The sequence below is a fragment of the Pseudopodoces humilis genome, chromosome 5 (assembly GCF_049639895.1).
Source record: "Pseudopodoces humilis isolate 2021_Gansu_Grassland_sample_001 chromosome 5, ASM4963989v1, whole genome shotgun sequence".
Lineage (NCBI taxonomy): Eukaryota > Metazoa > Chordata > Aves > Passeriformes > Paridae > Pseudopodoces > Pseudopodoces humilis.
In genome coordinates, this window is record NC_142204.1 from 20101516 (window position 1) to 20122379 (window position 20864).

Consider the following 20864-nt stretch of genomic DNA (forward strand, 5'->3'; position numbering starts at 1 on the left):
CGTTTTCTGTGCCATATGAACTACAAATTTTAAGATAAAGAAACCAGAAAAAGAAAACCCTCAGTTTCTTTTGCTATTTGGCTTGCAATGAGAATTCCAAGGCCAAGAAAGGTAAACTTTCTGCAACAGTAATATTTAAAAAGCCATCTGTTAAGTGACCTAACACATTTCATGTCAGTAAATGAGTGTCAACAGATGTGCTTTTTTAACTGAAGAACTTCCTTACCCCCAGTTTACTACACTGTACTGACCAGCAATATCAAAAGGTGTCAGTAGAATTATGAAACCCAGGAGAGACTAATCTAACAGCAACCCAAAACTTACCTGCCTACAGTTTCCTTTTCCAGGAGGTGTACCATAAAACCCTGCATCCTCTACACAGAACATATTTTCTCTATATCTTCCAGTAGAAATGCCTCTACCTTTAGAATTCTGAGTCAAGCATGCTTCTTGCTATCCCAGCCTCCTGGAAAGAGTCATTTCCCTCCCTGCCTGCTACAGCAGCCTCAGCTTTCCCTCTCCTACACCTGCCTAACCCTTCAAAGACCTTTTGACCTGTCAGCTAAACCTCCAGGGCTCGATAGATTTTGGCTAGTTCTTTTTCCTATAAAGACAGTTCAAAAGAATGTACGGGCATTGCCTTAATACTGGTTTGGGTACACCTGCCTAATAAGAAAAAAACCAATCCTCTTCTCTTAGGAAGCAAATCCAGGGGGCTAACCAAAAAAGGACTACTATAAGTAAAGTTACAGGTGTAAAGCAGAAAAAAACTGAAGATCAACATGTCTTCCTTGCCTTTTAGGTATCTGCAAATCAAAATGGAAATACACAAAAGTTGGATGCAAGTATTTGTAATTTTGAATTCATAAGAAGGCAAGGAAACAATGTCTGTAGTGTAAAACCTAATTTACAGTTAGCAAGGAACTCGAGTTGCAACACAGAAATGTTTCACATTAAAAGTAAGAAGAAAGGAAATAGAGGGCCTTAATGAGAAACAAGAGCAAGCAACATGCTCTGCTGAAGATTGAAATACTCCATTCCTTTTGTCCACTGCCTTCATAAAAATGGTGATTCCTGAACACAAGTAGGTAAGTACTAGGGCCTGGGGGTTAAGTTAAATTTACTGCATCTAGAGAGCTACAGGAAGAATCCATGAAGTATTAGTGATCATTTTTGCAAACTGATTATCTTGGAGGTTAGAGAATACCTGAGGGCTGTAATGGAGAAAACAGAAAATATATCTTTAAAGTGGGTCAAAAAGGATGATTCAGAGAACCTGTATATCAATGAAATTCCTATTCCTACAGAAGAATTAGAGCAAATTACTAAAAAGACAATTTATAAGAATCCAGAAGACGTGAAAGCTTTAAAACATGCTAACATGAATTTGCCAATAACATGCTTCTGTCAAAGCCTCTAACTGAACAGTTTGTGTAATATTTGCAGCAATAGCTCTATTAACTCTTAACCACAGTAAAGCTTATAAAATGTTTGGGTGCTATCCAGTGTTACATTTCCATTAACAATGTCTGGAAAATTAATTATATCAAGGCAATGTGGTTCAAAATGAAAACCCAGTGACCATATTAACATCTTATTATCAAGGTGGAAAAGAAGTGGCCATAATTAATTTAATTTATAGCTTAGAAAACAGAATAGAACATAGTCACATGAAATTTTCAAGAGCCAACTTAAGTTAAAACAGAATCTTCTTGGTAACTAGAGAAATGGTTTTAATAAGAATACATAAAAGTGCAAATTAATGTAAGAAATCAAATTGAAAAACACAAAAAGGAGAAAGAACAGGCAGCAATACAGTGGGAACATTTCTGGTGATTATAGTTGTTGCAGACTAAATAGGTATCAACCCTGTGGTACTGTATGAGGAAAAAAAAGCATTTTTAAACTGCACCAATCTAATTAGATATTAACTGGTCTTCTCAAATTTGCCTTGTTCTTATCATTAGAAGATAGAACACTTAACTTAAGGACCCAATTTTCACAAATTCATTCTTACCAATCTGAAAAGTGCATACCATTCATCGGAAGCAACACACATTTTTCTTGAGAAGTTTATTTACTTGCCTGTAGTATGCTTCTTAGTTCTTATATGAACACACATTACAGGATTATTATATTATAAGAATACACATTACAGGATGATAGTAAATTATTGTTTGAAAATTTGTCCTTGGATGTTCAGAAATAAAAAACAAACCCTTTGAGACAAAATTTTATCTACATTTTCCCAGCCTAACTGCTTAAATATAATATTTGCTAATTTAATATTTGAATATACTCCTTCAATATTTGCACTCTCAGTTTCTTAATGCATACTTGAGGTTTCTACTTCTCACATTCTCTATCTTGTTTTAGAGGTTGTAGTGAAAACAGGAAGCACTTCTCAGGTCTTCAAATAAACAGGTGTTGACATCAAAATCAAAAATTGAAATTAATATTCCAGATATTAATTAGCATAAGAGAAATTTGCTTTCTCAAAACAAGGTATATCAATTGATACATAGTAGCAATTAATCCTGTTAGTGTCTTACCATTAATTACTGGGGTATAAACAACAATTCCAACCAAGTTAGGATCAGATACAGTTGTGTCCAGAATAAGGCCACCAATACTGAAAACAAAGTACAATATTTAGAATAAGGCAAGCAAGACCATTAAACAGTATTTAAAAAATAAATCTGACTTAGATCATCTTCAAGCCAGGACTTTGATCTCATCTTTCCCCTGAGCCATTACCTCATTCTGAGCTACAGACTAACATCACTGTACCTATTCACTACAGCTATTCTTAAAATTTGCTTCTTGTATAACAAAGACCACAGAGTATTAGCCAATTCCTCTACTTTTAAGATTCATAACTTTCATTGGATTAAATAATCTCTTAGATCAGTGCTATTCAAAATTCAAAAGCCTAAATTCTGGAGGCTCTGTAATTGTGTCTCTTAAGTACAATCAAGTAAGATACACAGAGATGCAGGATGGCTATCAAGATGCTTCCATACAGTGAGATAAACAGACCTACCTGCTTATAATCATGGCAGTTATAACAGGCTCCCATCCTGAATGGAGGACAGTTCTGGTAGCTGGGTGTTTGGCAGCTATGACAATCCCCATCGGAGTCAGAGCCAAAAAAAAGGCACCAACCAAAGGAGATACATAGTAATATGTCTCTAAAATAATAATAAAAAAAAAACCAAATTCTTTTACTCTCAAGATATTCCTAAATGTTTCTTTCTTAATTTAGAATTCTAAAATAAATTATGATCTATGCCATACAACTGAGGAATTTTAATAATATACATTACTATTACATGTACAACTTGTACAAGTACTTATACAAGTTTCAACTACTGCACTAAACAATATGGTTAATATATGCCGTCTGTGATCATCATCTCTCACCTTCTCAAGGACAAAACCATCAGTACAAAGAAGGAATTTTGAAGAGGATTTTTGTATGATGTTTTATGATAAAAAATACGGTAAGGATGTAGAATATATGATATTATTTTGTAACTGAAGAAAAAATTTTTAAAAGAAACTGAATATCATGAAAATGCATTTTGTTTCTATCCAAATTCTTAGCATATATACACTCCCTAATTCCCAAAGCAGGTAATATGGTATTCTTTCCAGAAATAGCATATCTAAAAAGATTCAAGCACAACATGCAAAATTGAGACATTTATATCAGTAGCTCAGTTGTTTCATAGCCAGTCTGAGTCTAAAAATTAACAGGCAATTCTGCTGCTTGTACCTGCCCATGAGAATTCCATCCTATTTCACAGGAGTACAAATGCAAACACTGGTGAGTACCATCATAAAGCTGAGACTGTAAAGTGAACAGCTGCTTCCACAGAAAGGACACTACTTTTTTGCAATTACTTGGTTTTGTAATCCCATCCTCACAGAAGCTACTACAGTGATCCAAGGCTTCCTAATTCAACAATGAGGTAAATAATGAAAAATCTATCCTAAGGGCTAATATATAAGTATGAATTGTGCAAATATTCCACTTTTAAATTAAATATTTGTTTTATGAGAAGCATGGTCATGTACCTAATGTTAAAACACATTTTGTCAAAACCTTCAAAATTCAGTCTTACAACAAAATATATTTTAAATGAACAGGTTGAAATAGTTAATATAGATCACACAAACACTACCAAAGAGGAGTAGTTGGTATATAAAAAATATTCTCACCCATACATTATGGCTTATTATAATGGCTGCAAATCCAAGCAGTTACTATTTTGATGTTACCTTAGTGGATCTACTGAAATAATTGCTGTAGAAATTTTAGAAGTTACTACCCCTTCTGCATTGAGTAACAACCTCTGCAGCAGAGCCAGCAGAAAACATAATAAGTTATGTTTCCCTGGGCAAACTAAAAGTAGAAAGCTATTAGAATGAGAACAAGACAAAGCCCAAAAGAGATTTTTTCCTGTCCTTATCTAATTATCTAATTATTCTACAGTGTATTATCTTCCTCTTCCTTTGAGTGGTCTTTTTATCTCCTTTCACCTCTTTCCATGACCTAAGATGTGGACCAGCGAGAATTCTCAACTCCAGCTGAGAATACTCAGCTCTTGGGAACAGTGAGGGACTTTTATTTTTTTTTAAAAAAAGTTCTATTGGTAGAACTTCCTACTACAAAGATCTAAAAATATAAACCTTGAGATGCATCTTTAAATGAAATATAGACATCTTCCACTTCATATTTAATTCACAGAAGAAGAAAATGCATTTTACAATAGCTGAAGAATGGGAAGAGAAAATAAATTAATTCAATTTTAGGGTTCATCTCACTCCTTTTTTGTTAGATTTATTAGCAGGCAGCTTACATGGGAAAAGGCATCTTGCTCAAATAATGCAGAAATTATTTGAAGTAGAAATTAGAGGTAAACTGCAAATATATTGCTTCAAAACAACTGGTAATAACCCAAAAACAATAATGTGAATCACACAATTTGTCTTCTCAACCTGGATCAAAGATATACAGGAGCTAAACGCATATTGTGTGAGAAAAATTGAAAGTTTCAAATAAGTTTTCAAATTATTACTGACAATAGGCAACACAGACCTCCACATTTAATTTACTGAGTGTATTCCAGAGCACTGCTTGTGTTCTGCTGGAGGAAATGTGCCAGGTCCCAGTGATGGTCCTGGGGAGCCCTCTAGTGCTTTCCCCCAGCTATTTAACAAGGATTCACAGACAGCTCTTCGGGAGTTAAGAACTGTTAACATTTTACTATTTAAATCCCCATGTTTGATAACTTTGTCACTGTTTTTAAAGTGCTCAGAACAACCTTTAAGAAATTATATATCTGATAGTGGCCAAATAAGGTGTTTCATTTGGCCCTGGCCTAGGTAAAAAAAGCCCTTTCCCCTGTCTCTTCAGGGTATGCCATAAAGTATTGTATCAAACCAAAGGCTGTACACCTCTGTTACAGACAAACATAAAGCTTGTATACAAATAATTTCCATCCTTCCAGTCTTGTTGTCTGAAAACAACTCATCCCATGCAGACAGCACCCAGAAACTTATTTTGTTTCAGACCATTTCACTAGGCTAATAAATCACACAGGAAAATAGTTAATTCTGAACATAGTTCAAAAGTGAATCCAGTTTCATTACTACCTATAAACTTCAGATTTCTTTTTATCATTCCCATTGGGCTTCTTATTCTAGCAGTGAGAAAGCACAGAAACAACAGAAATGAGAAAGAACATAAGAATATCTGTGCTGGATGAGGCACAGTTCTCATCTAGTCCAGTATCCTTTTTCAGACTATGGCAAACAGTTCAGGCTTATGGAGAGAAGAAAAGAAAAACGACAGGTTTAGAATTATGCTTCTTTCAGGTGCATAAAGCATAAAGAAGCTGTCAGCTTCTGCTGAGGTTTGCATCAGGGATTTCATCTCTCAAGACTCTGCATCTGTCTGGTCAATACTCCTCAAAGGGTTCCTCTCTGGTTTACCCAAAGTTTTCTAAAATCACTCTAGTCCTCTTAATACATCACAGCTGTAAGTCTCACATCCCACTCATGTATTGTTTAAATAAAAATTCTTTAACTTTTTTTAACCTGTTGCCTAATCATCCTCTGAATGCCTCTTCCCTTCATTCCCAACTTGATATACCTCTCCTGAGGTGAAAGTGCTCCATACTTTTATTCCTATTTCATAGTTCAAATATGTGCATCTTGGAAACCACCTATTTCCTAGGGTTTCGTGGCATTTTCTTTCTTTAGAAAGACTCTTTTGTTTCCAGAAAGAAAGAAAGACAAAGACATTGAAAAAAAATATACAAAGAGCAGAAGGAGGCATTTTAGCGGTAACTAGATAATTACATACTTCACCAAAAGAGAAATATTTCCAGAAGACAGAAAACTGAGAGTAAGTCTTGGAAGCACACTGATTCTTACCCCTACACATGTGGGATCTGCTTTCCAAATGCATTGGCAGAGAAAAATGTCAGTGGTCATGACAGCTATAAAAGCAGCAAAGGATCAGTTCAAACTGTACCCACTTCTTTTTTTCATTCCTCTGAGATACATTGGAACTCTTGTATCTAGAAACGTAAATTTCTGGAAATGTGTGAAAGGAAGAAAAAAGTCCAGGTTTCTTTACCCACCTTTTTTTAGGAGGGTTGAGTGTTTTTTGTTTAGATTGACAGATTAAAAGGAATTGTATGTTTTAAGAGTTTTTCTCATCAGAAGAAAGAAGAGGTGCTAAATAATATCTTCATCAATTTTCACTGTAAATTTTAAAACTTCCTTTAAAAAAGTGTTTAAAAAAAGTATTTGAGAAATACTTTAAGGTATTAGATTTATCTAATCTTGAGGTATTAGAACACAATATGAAAGACTGAACTATGGTTACAAAATAAACAATGCTATTTAAATTTTAACAAAAATACAGAAAATATTAAAAAATACTTCTTTTGCACACTGATACATTTAAGTTGACATTATGACAACACTTTCTAAACATGAAAAACCAAATACTGAAAAAACAACTGCAAGTCACACTATGGTAGCTTGAGTCTTATTAGATATTTTTTCTGGCTGATGTTGTAATATTTCCGTATAAAAGGGTTTGGACAATGAGCTGTAAAGACTGTATGTGATGATATCAGCATCTCTGGTAAGTTATGGACAACACAGTATTTTATCTGTGGTATTTTATACTATAATTGTCTATAATTATGTCTTTTAAAATACAATAAACTTTTAATAGTTTCTATGGAATGAGTTAGTTGCAGCAATGATATCATTTTGAATAAGGCTCTTAACATTCTTTTCTCACTGTGAGAAAATATTTTCACATTATTTGTTTCTTCATTATTAAGGCTTATATTTCACATGTAGGTTGACTGTGATATTGTCAAAGTCTTTCAGATAGTCCTAGATTGTGCCAAACTTCAGGTAAGTGTCTTCTATGGTTTATTTTAAAAAAAGGGGAAAAACATCATGGCACTCTAAGATTTACCATTTAATGGTATAAATGTTGACAAAACAGTAAGTCAGACTAAAAGGTTTGCTTAACCTCTCCCTTCCAGCCTTCTGCCCACCCTCTTAACCCCAAAAAAGTTCCTGGGAGTCATACACATTTCAAAGCACACTTACCAAGGCAAGTGTACAGACCCTGACTTATCCATGCTAGTATGGCAAGGGTGATGAGATCTCCAAAACTTGCTGCTATGGGAGTGGCAACGTTGTCAGGATTAATACCAGTCTTCTTAGATCCAACAATAACTCCAACCATTATCACTCCTAAATTCAACAAAGAAGACAGTACAGCAACTGTATCCACTGTTGTAATTCCAAGTTCTGATCATTTCAAACTTAATAAATAAGAAGTCAGTGCTTTTATTCCCAGATGATTGTTCTTCCCACCTGATTGATGACTGTGTTTTTAAGTTTTAGCCATTTTAAAAAATGGACACGCACTTTAAAAAAAAACACAGTGAGCGCGTACAAAAAAAAAATCAAGAACCATATACAGGTTCAACAAGAACAAACTACTTTACCTATGACTAGAATTAGCACTGTTGAAATTGTAAAGCAGCTATTTCCTAAAGAAAAAGATTAGAAGTGTATTCTTTTCCAACCCTGGTAATTTCTGCTGACTTTAATTTACATCAACCTAGGCTGAAAACAATATAAGATTAAATACTCTGACATCTGAAATAGTTCAAGACTACCAAGGATTTAGCACCAAACACCAAGAAGCTACAAAAAAATTAAACCCAAGACAACATATTAATATTATTTGCTACACACTTGAAAAATTAATTAGAGGTGTTAATTTGTATTTTTGCCTATAAACATCAACACTAACTTTTGAAGAGTAATCTCCCTGCAAAATGCAAGTGGCTACTAAAAATAAAATTTGCATTGTTACAAACAATCTTTGGTACAACCTGAGTAACTTCCCTCTCATCATGTATTATATATAAGAACTGCAACTGTATATGCTATCCTTTATGTTATATTATGTATGGTACGCTACATTAAGAGTTCACTTTCAGAGAAACTGTCTTAGGAGTTATACACCAGGAAATTCTCTAAAGAATAAACTGGAATGATCCTGTAGGATCACAATATTTCAAAAGCACCTATTTCACATGTAGGAGGATAAAGCTTAGAAAGTAATTTCCTGTACTGGCCCATCACCAGGGCAAAACCCAAAGTTTCTCTTCATGTCCAAATTATACCTGAGCAGTGTAAAAAATGCACTCACATTCCTCAGTTCTCTTGCTGCCCTTAATTTTGTACATGATCAAACTCAGTGGCTTTCTAGTCACTAAAAAAATAAATGTGTGCTCTTAATTCCATGCAAAACTTTAACAATTTTGTATTTTTCACATAAGTAAGCATAGCAAAGCAGTAAAACAAGGAAGTTACCCATTTTACTTGCCTTACTATCCTTAAGACTACTGACCATGTATTTTCATTAAGAACGTGTCACAATTACAGGTACTTTCCTCCTCCCCTTCACACCCATTAAGTACAATCTTTTATGGTTAAATGTTTCCTGACAATTAGAAAGAGAATTAAATTCATCATGCCATATTGCTCCAAACAGACACTGTTTGTAGAGCTGGACTTGAACTTGGTCCAGACCCTTCAAGTAATGAGCCAAATTGTTCACTTCAGCCACAATGCAGAGCACAAACTAACGCACAAGCAGCATGGGCAACCTGGAACTTTGAATTCAGTTAAGGTAACATCCAGGATCACTTGAGTGATATACACAAGTTTTACCTGCTTAGTACAAAGAATATATTTTGTACATTAATGAATATAGAAGACAGGGGGAGAAGTTCTGCATCATAGTAGGTGGAGTCTCAAAACCATACTCTTTTGTTTAGATAGGATCAGGAGGTCACACAAATCAAAAACTTCTCAAAGACTGTGACAGGAGAGGAATGCAATATGCCCACCTATATGGAAATTGCAAAAGGGCATCTTATCCTCAGCTGATTTTCAGATGTATCGTACCTTACCAGATTTAAATTTTAAAGGAATAGCAACATAAGACACATTCTGCATCCACAGGAAAATAAATAACTGCACAAAGTAACATGTGCACCACCCCCCTTTACCTTGTAAAAGGGAAGCTATGAAGGCAGTTGCTACACTGCTAGAACACAAAAGGACTGAATGATCAAAGCGGTATTTGCCCTCTGGAATCCAGCCCAATATAACTGCTGCCACTGCTGCCAGAAAACCAACTACTGTTGCCTGAACCTGGAAAAGAAAGTGAATTCATAAAATAATTGACAGACTTAGGAGGACCACAGAATCATTTTCTGTTAGCTTTTCCTCCTATCTACTCTTAACATGCCAGGTACAACAGGAGCATGCTCATCTATTTTGTAGGGAGGATGACAACCTTGGATGATTAAGAAGGAAAATCTTAGGACAGCAGGAAAGGCTTTACCAGCATTTTACAGACTTCAGAATAGCAAAAGCAAAATCAGGCAGAGGAGCTCAGGATTTACAAGAAGCCAATGCCTAAAGAAGCTTCTAAACCACTTAAAGTAGTGAAGTCATAACATAAATATTTCACCAGTGTTTTAGGAATGTTACATTATAACATGAATAAGAAATAGGTCTCAAGAAACAGCTTCTTTGGAGAAACATGCATTCCTTTCCTCAAATGACTCAGGTATCTAAAATATTGTTTATTATCCAAAAGTTCTATCACACGCTTCCTTTAAACATTGAATCCAATGCAAATATGGTACTAGAAACATTTGAAAGGTCAAATTTAAAAGGTTTTGTCAAATCTGAAATTTTTCTCTAGTCACCCTCAGATCCTTTCTCAGGAAAAATTATGAACGAAATACCCTTGGTACAGTCACAAATAATACTTTACCTCTCCTAATAAATAAAAGCTCATGTTTTTTTAGAAAAGAGCCAGTGTAGTAGAACTACTTTCCCATTAACACTGTTCATCTCCATACTTACCAATGTTTGTGATTTAACCTTTTCAATAATTTCACTCACTTACAAGAATTAATCCAATACACCCATTATATTTACCTGTTTTAAGGCCAAATTGCCAATTATTAGGTTCCATTTCTCAATGGGAGAATCCATTTTTCCAATATTTACCTATCAAAATTAGAAAAGATATTCAGACATTTGGGGTTAAAATGGCATTATTTGAAAATACCCAGGAATAATTCAGCTAATATAATAAAATACTTTGATTTAAAAAACATATATATTTTAAAACTCAAACAATGCTTTTGATTTGAAATCATACTTACAGTATCCTTCCAAAAGCAGCTAAAATTGATGCAGTTTTACATAGTAACTTGTTTAACATTAGCTTGCTCTGCAAGATACAACAGCCACCTTACATTCCTGGAACATCCAAGCATCACCAGTGATTAGATCACTGGAAGATCCTGGACTAGGCTGGAAGACCCCTTTGGACTGAGCTTGTTTCTATGGTGCTTAAATTCTCAAAATAAAAAATGCTAGAATCTAATACTGTTTAGCATTCTAACTTTTCATTTATATAATACAGCTATATATTTCTGATGTTACAAATGATGTAAGTACAGTATTAAAGTAGTGGCTGAAAGATAGGAAAAAAAATTATTCTAAGAAATTTAAAAGTACATATATACACTTTTATAATGTATTTCCTACTTTTGCTTTTTTTTTTGAGTTAGAGGACAAGATCTGATGAACAGTACAAACCACTGCAGTATGCCTGTGTTTAAAATAACTTCCTTTTTGAGATAACAGAACATTTTTTACATGTAGAGCATAAATTTTAGTGGCTTTTCCCATACAATATTAATTTATAAGATAGCATACTTCTCAAAAAAAAGAAAGACTTCATGCATATATTTTTCATCTTTTGGTAATTCCTTTTCAGTAGATTTCAATTCAATTTCTTTTGCATTTTGCTTCATTTTGTGATAGTAGTGACTTGAAAGGATCAAAGTATTAAAAGAAATGTTAATTTAAAAACAAATATAAAAAGGCACTTTATCTCAATCACACTATAAATATTTCATAATGTTCAAACTACAGTGAAAGCTCTGCAAATACATTCAGTAAGTTTAAGTGCAACAGCAGTTGTTTCAGGAACTGCTGATAAGAATCTCCATTGCATCCATCTTAAATATATATATATATATATATATATATATATATATATGATAAATGAACAAAGTGTCAGGCTGTGGAGAATTTCACTTCTTCTCTCCTTTGCAAATGTTTTGGAAAAGTATCCAAAAAATACCTGTTAAAAGAAGTAATCTTGCAAAATGCTTAATCCGGCCTAAAGGTGAGCTCCTGCCAAATGCCACAGCTCTTCATTCTCCTACTGTCACCTACACATTCACATTTTCTTTCTTGAACCAGCCCCATGAGTGAGTTTGTGGCACCAAAAATGTGCTGCTTTGGTGGAAAACATTTTTATTCCAGGAGCAAAAAGGTGTTATCTGCTATAAAATGATCTGATCTGTCACATCCAGCCATGTAACCTCACAAAAGTGCTCACAGGGTTTGGAAAGGAGAAAGAGCAGGATCACTCCTTGCAGCTGCAGATTTCCATAAACTGAGGTCAAGTTTATTGGGACACAGTGAAATAGATGGACCTAAACAAAAGGTTTGTAAAGTCGTACTGCTAATGCTTAACAACAATAGCACACAGTCTGAACAAGAGTTGCGCAAATTTATAGGAATGACTGAATAAGTGGTGTTTTGGTGTGGGTGGTGGGTCATTTCTTTGGGGGTTTTTTGCTGTTGTTGCTCTTTAAAAATGAAAAAGGAATAGAGAGAAAAGACAGCAGTGTGGACTGAGACAATGAGAAGACCCAAAGAACAGAACAAAGCTGAAGAACTGAAGGACACAAAACACAATATAAATATCCTGCTTGAATGGGCAGTTGACCTAAGTGCACCTCACACAGTTATGCCAGCACAGCAGTGGGCAGAGGGAGCAGTGGGCAGTGGGCAGTGGCAGAACTCCAGAAGCACCTTTTTGCTCTTTGCTGGCTGTGTTCTACATATGAAGTAACTTCCGATGGGATAAAAATGATGTTTTAAAAATAGTAGGTTGTAAGATTGCCAGCATATGGAGACTTTACAAGTACAAGCTATGCCCTGAGGTAGATGAAAAACACAGTCTCGAGACAGATTTAGTGAAATAACTGATTCTAAAGCGGATGGGAAATTGTGAGTGATCAGTAAGATGCAGCTAAAGGAGAAATTTGGGCAACAAGATGAATGAAAGTGACTGGACAACGCTTGAAACTGATGTACTATGGATAAGAAACTTGCTAAGAAGACACCACATTTTGGCTGACCACATAATTAACAATGAAGTAAAGATAATTAGTTTCCAGTCCCAAGAGCACAGACATGTCTGCAAATTCAGATGCAATTATAAGCTACGTGAGCAAGCAGGGCATGAACGAACTCCAATGCTGAACTCATGTCAGAAATTTCCTTCTCAAAAAGTAAAGCTGGTCACAGGGGCACAGTCTTGCTTTTACTTAGACAGGTGTCTGCTGGGGAGCCAGACAGTGTAAATGTGGGCCAGAGAGGGGAAGATTAACAGACAAGTGGGTTCCAAATATATACTCTGAATTAATATTCTCCTTCTGTTCTCACCTACAGTGAGGATGACAGGACCAAAGGCTGGGTGGCTAAAGAGGGTTGGGAGTCAATGAAATCAATGGGAAGAATGCAAAAGTCAGAATGACCTCTTTGAGAGAACTGGCTGGTAAATTGCAGGTCTAGTAGTAATCCATCATCTGTAAAAGGCTTCTACAGCTTTGGTTTGGGTTATTGGGTTATAACTGGTTATTTATTTGTTTGGTTTTTTTAGGTTGTTTTTTTTAAAGTATAAAACTTAAATATAATCTTGTTCGCATACCCTTGATAATAAATGATTTATACTGTTCTTGTACAGGATTGTTCTCTTAGTTTATCCACTGGACATGCAGCCTGTGTTGTGGAAACTCCAGTATCCTTAATCTGTGTGCATGAGAGGGGGATCAGCTCCTGTCTTGGTAACAGCTGATGGATAATAAGAACCGAGGCCAGGAGTGACAGTGCTGAGAAAGGGTCTGTCTGTCTTTTCCAAATGTTCCCTGAAAGCTGTGATGTTCACAAATGTGATGGCACTGATGAGGATGGGGAATTCAGCCACTGACCCCCCGCCCAAGACAAGTTCAGGATTTGCAGAAGTGGTGAAGTGTATTCTGACCTTCTTTGTTTTAAGCCTTCAGTAAGGCACTGGTAGATCTTGGACTTGGTGTATTTTTCACTATGCAATACAAGCATTTTTAATCCTCAGGCCACAGACTGTACCAGCCAGAAACAAATTAAGCAACAGGTCAACAAAAATGAAAAGGCAAAGTAATAGCCAAAAGCATTCATGCCTGACAGTAAAGGCAATAAGGTTTAAACACAAAATGCTGTTAAGAAACAGTAAGAATTCTCAGAAAAGTAAGAACAATAAAATCAAACTGAAGACAAGATTAAATGACTAAGGATGATGTTGATGAAGACGCAATAGAACATGTCAATTCTTATGTATGAATGTAATCAATTTCTGTAATGGCCATGACACAAGCAAACCTTCACAGGACTGTCAAGGCTATGTCCATCACAGTGTGCATTCAGACAACAACTCAATAGAATGTGGCAATGACATTTCTTAATGACAGAACACTGGGAGACCTTGTCAATACAGAGCATTGTAATACAATACAAAAGCTGAATGTCCTTGAGGGATACAGCAGCAAAAACTGCTGATAAAATTCAACAGTAGAAATGCAAGGTCATGCACTTATGGACTAATAATATTTCTGCCAGAAGATGGGAGTGACAGCTGGAAATGAACAAAAGCATAAATAATAAGGCATAGCCATTGATCACAATGTGACTGAGAGGTCTAAATCTGACCCTTCTAGGCAAGAAAGTACATAAAACCCTAGAAAGTTTCAAGAGCAATATTCTACAAAGACATAGTAAAACCTCATTTGGAGTCATGTACACCTTTGACCAGACATGTACTAGAAAATTCATTCAAGTAGGAAGAGGCAGTGTCGGGGGCCTTTCTGGAGAACAGAAGCACTGCATTAGGCAGCCTTATAGAGATACCTAGTGCAGCTATCAGAAATAGCCTAGCCACATTATTAGACTGATCTAAGCACTAGATATTCACACACACACACAAAAGATACACAGGATACACAATCTGGCTTACTAGAAAAATGAAAGGGATAGAAAATCCTCTGATATGTAAAAAACAGCTGTAATAAATACGTGAGAAAAAACACCCAGAATAAAAACTAGTTATGCTACATTACAGTGTCGGCACACACAAAAAATAAGCAGACACAAAAGAACCCCAGAACAACCTCACCACAACAAAAATAAATAAATCTGTTTAGCCAGAAAGCTAAAAAAAAAAATAAATTCTTACAGTTTGATCAACAGAGGTCTGGAATAGCAAATTATTACTGATGCTTTATTTTGGTATCACACTAATGGTCTTTAAAAAATGTGTTTAAAATATAAATATTTTATTAGCCTATTCAAAATCCCTCAAGGTCAAAGAGATCTCTCAACCTTACACAATACATCTGTGTATAAATCTGGTTTATCTGTTCTGAATGATGAGCTGGAAGAGAAGAGTTAGAAGTGAAGTTTTGATGTGTGGAGAGAAGGGTCACCTTTTTAACTTTGCTGACTTAATAACAGATGTAAACTGCCCATAACAGCCAGATGAATTCATAAGCATAAAAAACTCATGTCTCAAAGATTTGTTTCCTTTTTGGAATGTTTTAAACATGTATCTGAAGAGTGAAGAGGAAGAGAAAGTTACTTACAGCAGTTGACAGCCTGGATGCCAAGGTCATTTCCAAATTTCCTTTGAGACCAAGAAGTGCAGGAACCAAGATAAAGACTTCACTAACATTCTTGAACACATCCCAGTGCTATTCAAAGGATACAGTGGGAAACATTTAATTGAAAATTTCTCTTTACACCATCCCTAAAGTATTCAAAAAATTCTTTAAATCATAACTTAACCCTCTAAAAAAATTTATCTTTTTGTATTAGATCTAATAGACCTGAAGGCAGAACTGTTACCTATTTAGATAAAACAGATTTATGACTACATATTACTTCTTCAAAGATGAGAAGACCATAAGCAATAGATACAAAACTTGGCCTTAACACAAACGTAGTTAAAAAAATATGTCATTAATTTGAAGTATTAGTTTTTCATTATTTAAAATAGTTCCAGATACTACCACTGCTCTTGAATTCTGTTCCTAATTTTCAATAATATTTTCATCTTTTCATTTCCAGCTCTGTAGAAACCTCACATAAAACCAGCAAGGAATTAATTGTCATATGAACAGAGCCTGTAAGTAAAAAAAGCTTGTCTTTATTCTTTTACCTCTAAGTGTGAAATTTACAAGAGCACAGCTTTCCAAAACACAGATTTTTTAAAGAAAACTCTTTTCATTTTTTGTGCACCAAGATCTCAGAACTGAAGTGCTGTGCTACTTTGTATGTCTTGTCAACCCATGTATTTTTCATCATTTACCAATTTAACTAAACTAACAAAACTGAAAACTGTCTTTTTATTCAGCAATTTACAACAATTTAAATTACTATTTTAATGAAAAGAATCCAATTAAAGCATCTGTACAGAGAATAAATTGGTAGGATGCACAGGAACAAAGCACCAGACTAGTGTCAAACAGCCCAAGGGAGAAGTAGTTTGTATGTCAAATTTTATTTTCCTTTTTCTTGAGGTAACAAAGTCTCTTTCCATTGCAACTGATTGAAGTCTGAGCTTCCTTTAGTCTCTCAAGATTTTGAGTGACAAAGATTGTCACCTCTTCCTCCTATTTTCAAAAACTTTGTAAACTCTTTAAGTGTAGCTAAAGAATTCTCTAAAGCTGAATGAAGCAAAAGCAAATGAAAGGGAGGAAAATCCATATAGATTAATTTCTGTATCGTATTTCTGTTAAAAATATCGTGGTTATTTCAAACTTTTTAATAAGTTCCTAGTAGCAGAACCACACACAGACCTAATTACATCCCAACATTGCAGACATCTACAATGCCACATGTTAGAACTACAGACCTCACCGACTAGCTGTTAAAAAAGTCTTCCAAAGCAAATACCAACCTGTACAATATCCAAAACCATGCCAGCAGAAACAGTTCCAAATCCTGCTAGCAAAAAAGGTACGAGTATCTGCAGTGCCATAATACTACTCGATTCTTTGGGTTGTTTTCTACTTCCTTCCACAATGATATCTTCATTACTGTCACAAGAGCGAGCGTCATCCTGCAACATGGCATCTGTTTCTGAAGTGTCCATTCCATCACAGTAATTATAACTGGTAAAATCATCATATTTAGGGCTACAGCTGGATGGGCTGTGTCCATTGCTACCATGAAAGCTTGGTTCTGAGAAGTGATGGTATTCTGTGTGTTGTTCGGACCTGACGTTAAAATTGTGTCCTGTTGGTTGCAATCCATCTTGCCAGACACCATTCACCTTTTTGTGTCTTTCCTCTTGGTTTATTTGGTAAACAACAGGAACCATACTTAAAAGCAGTCTCAAAAATTTATCAGACTGAATTGTATTAAGGTTTATGGTCCAGTTTACAAAGCCTTCTCTGTCATGGACTTTGCTATTTGTTTTGGAGATGGTAGATCTGCCTTTACAGTTAGTCATACTGCTACAGAAGTATGGGCTGAAAAACACTTTGTTCTTCAGATGTCAGCCAAGAAATCTAGCAGGTGAATCACCAAATGCCACACTTACATGTGGACCAAAATGTTCCTTTTTTGCAAGCAAAAATATTTTTTCATTGCTCTCAGATCTTCAACAATTCCATACGCAAGACTGGATCTGCAAAAAAGTAGAAAGTATGTATTTACTTCTAAAATACTTTAACTCTACAGAATACACGAGGTATTGGTTTATTTTTTCAGATCACAATATTTTCTCTTTCCTGTTTACCATGATTTAAGGGGAAGTTGTTTCTACTTTGACATTTCCAGCATGGTAGGAAAATAAACAATGATATACTGACAGTCTCAAGTCATTTCACATTCCCTCCATCAGAAGCCACTTGACCTTCCTTTTCTTTAATTTTCATGTTGTGATAATAATTGTCGTAATTTACTAAAAGAACAGTTCTAATTTGACTCAAAGCTTTGCTGAGCTTGGTACTTATTAATAAACTACATAAATACAAGTAAATGGTTGGCATAAACAGAGAAACAAAGGTCAGGGAGACTGCACCAGCATGATGAAGGATAACACAATTCCACATGACTTTGTGTCTATGCAAAGTTGTGAAAACATTTCAGACTGCAAGAAATTAAAATATTTTAGAGCTGGAGGACTTTTAATCTGCATTTCCTAAGAAACTCAGCCTCCTATGATCATATTTTTAATGTTATGATTCCTATACTTCTTCTCCCTCTATTTCAAAGATTTAAGTCATCCAGTATTTCTAGTGCAATTTCAGATAGACTTTACAAGGAGTGGAGATGTCAAAGCTTTTAGCAACTAATAGCCTTGTAAGAGATCCAAGTTGGTGCCTTTGCTGTTAGGTGTCTTCAAACATTAGCTACGATAACTCACTCCAACATGGCCAAAGCAAGTCAACTTCAAAATTCCTGCTGCTCATAGAACTCCTAGATTTGGGTTTTTCAAGTGAAAAGATGACTCAGAAGCAACATGATTTTCTCTCTAGCACTTGCTTTATCCAAGGGAGCTCTGACCAAGGAACAAATAGTTTTAAAATGACAATGTAATTTACAGCTTGATCTAGAAAGAAGCCAAGTTTTGCAAGAAACAGCAATCTTTTTGCCACAAGAGCAACAGAGTAACCAAGATTCCTGCATTATCTTTTGCCACTCTGCAGCAGACTGCTACATTGAACATTTCCGTTTCAGTGCATTACAAAAAACTCCTAGGCCTCAATTCTGGTTTCCATAAAATTTAAATAAAGAATAACAAAACAACTTTTGCTGCTATCCTGGAGCAGCTCTAACCACAGATCAAAACAGAGCTCTGTTAAGTGCTACAGAAAGACAGAATGAGGAGAAGAAATTGAAGGATTTAATTTCACTCCCAAGGAAAATGCATTGAGAAAATTTTCTGACAGCTTTAGCAAGGCAGAGTCTGGCTCTCATTGCAGTTTCTCCCATATGTCCTCCAGTCTCATCACCAGAGTGCTAGACCAGTGACTCATGGCAATTATTCATTGCTCTGAAACTCTGGCCAAAAAATTTATCCATATATTTTTTAACATATGGATTGTTCTCCTTTAAAATTTTTCTCTTTTGGTGTTTTTTTAAGAAACAAATCCTTTGATAAGACGGTGGTTTCATTTAATATAAGAAAGTATTAACAAATAAAAATGGTACTTAAAATGAGAAAAAAAAGGGGACCAGAAACATTATTTGGTCAAGTTCCAAATGGAGGAAGAGGCTCGTGTGGATGGCTAGCAATTGAAATAGTACAAAGCAGTTTGGATGGCAGCCATTTATGGTTTTCCTACCACAAAGACTTAGAATGACAAAATGTGAACTTAATGATAAATGCTGGAAAATGAGAATTTAAGAAGATAAACTGAAAAACATGGAATCATGAAACTGTTAGGTTGGAAAAGTATTGTATAGTATAATATACAGTAAAGAGTAATTGTTCCTTCAGAGCATACAGAAAAAAGATAACTACCAATCCTTCTAAATGTAACTAGTCATTTCTAAAAACCTGTTCCAACAAAAGCTATTTTCTAAATGTCATCTGATGCAATATTTTCATCCTAATTTAGAGGATGCTAATAATTGCTGTATTTTCAGGGTTTTTTTTGTACCTACAAGATGCAGAAAACCTTGTTCATGTTGTTCTAAGGAACAACAAGAACTTCCTGAGAAGCTTTATCTTTGACAAGAAAAATGCCTATGTTGTAGTGTTGTCTAGAAAAGATATGGGACCTAAAGAAACAAGCACTGCACGAGTAATTCATATGAAGAAAAGGCAGTTAAAATCTCTTAAATCTCTTTCCCAGTCTGTAGGAAGAAGAGATAAGTGGTTCTGGTTTCTTGACATGTAATCTGGAGGTTACAGAAAAAGATGAAGTACTGAAAAAAAAAAGAGAGACAAAGATCCTTTGAGAAGTCAGGAAGCAGCCTCAGATTTATCATAGCTGGCATATTATATGTGAAATGAAAGGATACCTTGTCTTTGTCCCTGCAGGGAAAATAATGACCTATGCCCAAACTCTGAAAAAAATAATTCCCTCTTCCTGATTGTTTCCTAAGTACCTACTTCTATTAATTTCTTCTTTTCCTTCATATATTTTATAGCACATAACCATTACTGTGTACTACCCACCTCTCTCTCTCTCAGTCCTGCAAGCATACACAAACATAAACAGTTATGTAAACATAAATAAATAAGAAATAAATACATACATACCCTACCATTCACTGAAGATGTATTCCTGAAAAATAAGACAGTTGGCAATCCAAAAGAGAGCAAGCCAATTTTACCCATAAGAATTAATACAACTGATGCACACAGCAATTTAAAAAATGCACATTTAGACAGTATACGTGATGGACAGGCAGAAAGAAATGCTGTACAAAATAGGACCACAAGCTGGGAGAGATGCTAACTTTTGGAAATGCAAAGCTGCTTTAGAAAAATCTCAGGTTCTTCAGCTATGAAACTGAACACCTGATCATTATCACATTTTTCCATCCTTCACCTTTGATTGGCTTGATTCATCTGAGAAAGATGAAACAACCAAAAAAATTAAATTGTTCAGGAAGAAGCTCAAAGAACTCTCTTCACTATTGCCCAAATAATTGTCCACATTGTTTCAGACACACCTATAATGCTGTTCTCAAGAGCATGGGAAAGAAAATGCTTCTTTCATACTTCCCCTTGGTTTAAAGAACATCTAGCATTAGCAGGATTAAGGGACCGGATTCTACAGCTAAATTTGATCTGATAGATATTAGACTGCCAACAATTCATTTAAAGTGTGAACACAATAAATCACCATGACCTTTTAAAGACCTTCAAAAAAGGGGAAGGAGGAAGAATCAAGCATGAAATTTCTGTAGAGTAAACATTATGACAGGCTAAAACAAATAATTACCGAAGTTTAGGTCTAGGGAAATTTCTGATTTCTTTCAGAGCTTGGCTAAAAAACCAAAAGATAACATCTATCTAAATAATTCTTAGGATTTTCAAGGGATCCAAAGCTAATCACATCACAGTCAAAACCTGTTTTTCCTGAAAGTTG

General features: G+C 35.1%; 1 protein-coding gene across 1 annotated transcript in view; it reads right to left on the minus strand.

Annotated features, from left to right (window-relative positions):
• Positions 1-20864, minus strand: part of SLC41A2 (solute carrier family 41 member 2) — a 43969-nt gene that overhangs the window by 20195 nt on the left and 2910 nt on the right. The window contains exons 2-8 of the mRNA XM_005527865.3: positions 16712-17443; positions 15396-15503; positions 10573-10644; positions 9630-9774; positions 7648-7794; positions 3044-3191; positions 2553-2632 (exon numbers count right to left, since the gene is read on the minus strand). Coding sequence (XP_005527922.1) covers positions 2553-2632; positions 3044-3191; positions 7648-7794; positions 9630-9774; positions 10573-10644; positions 15396-15503; positions 16712-17266 — 1255 coding nt within the window. The 5' untranslated portion in view covers positions 17267-17443. The remainder of the gene's footprint in view (positions 1-2552; positions 2633-3043; positions 3192-7647; positions 7795-9629; positions 9775-10572; positions 10645-15395; positions 15504-16711; positions 17444-20864) is intronic.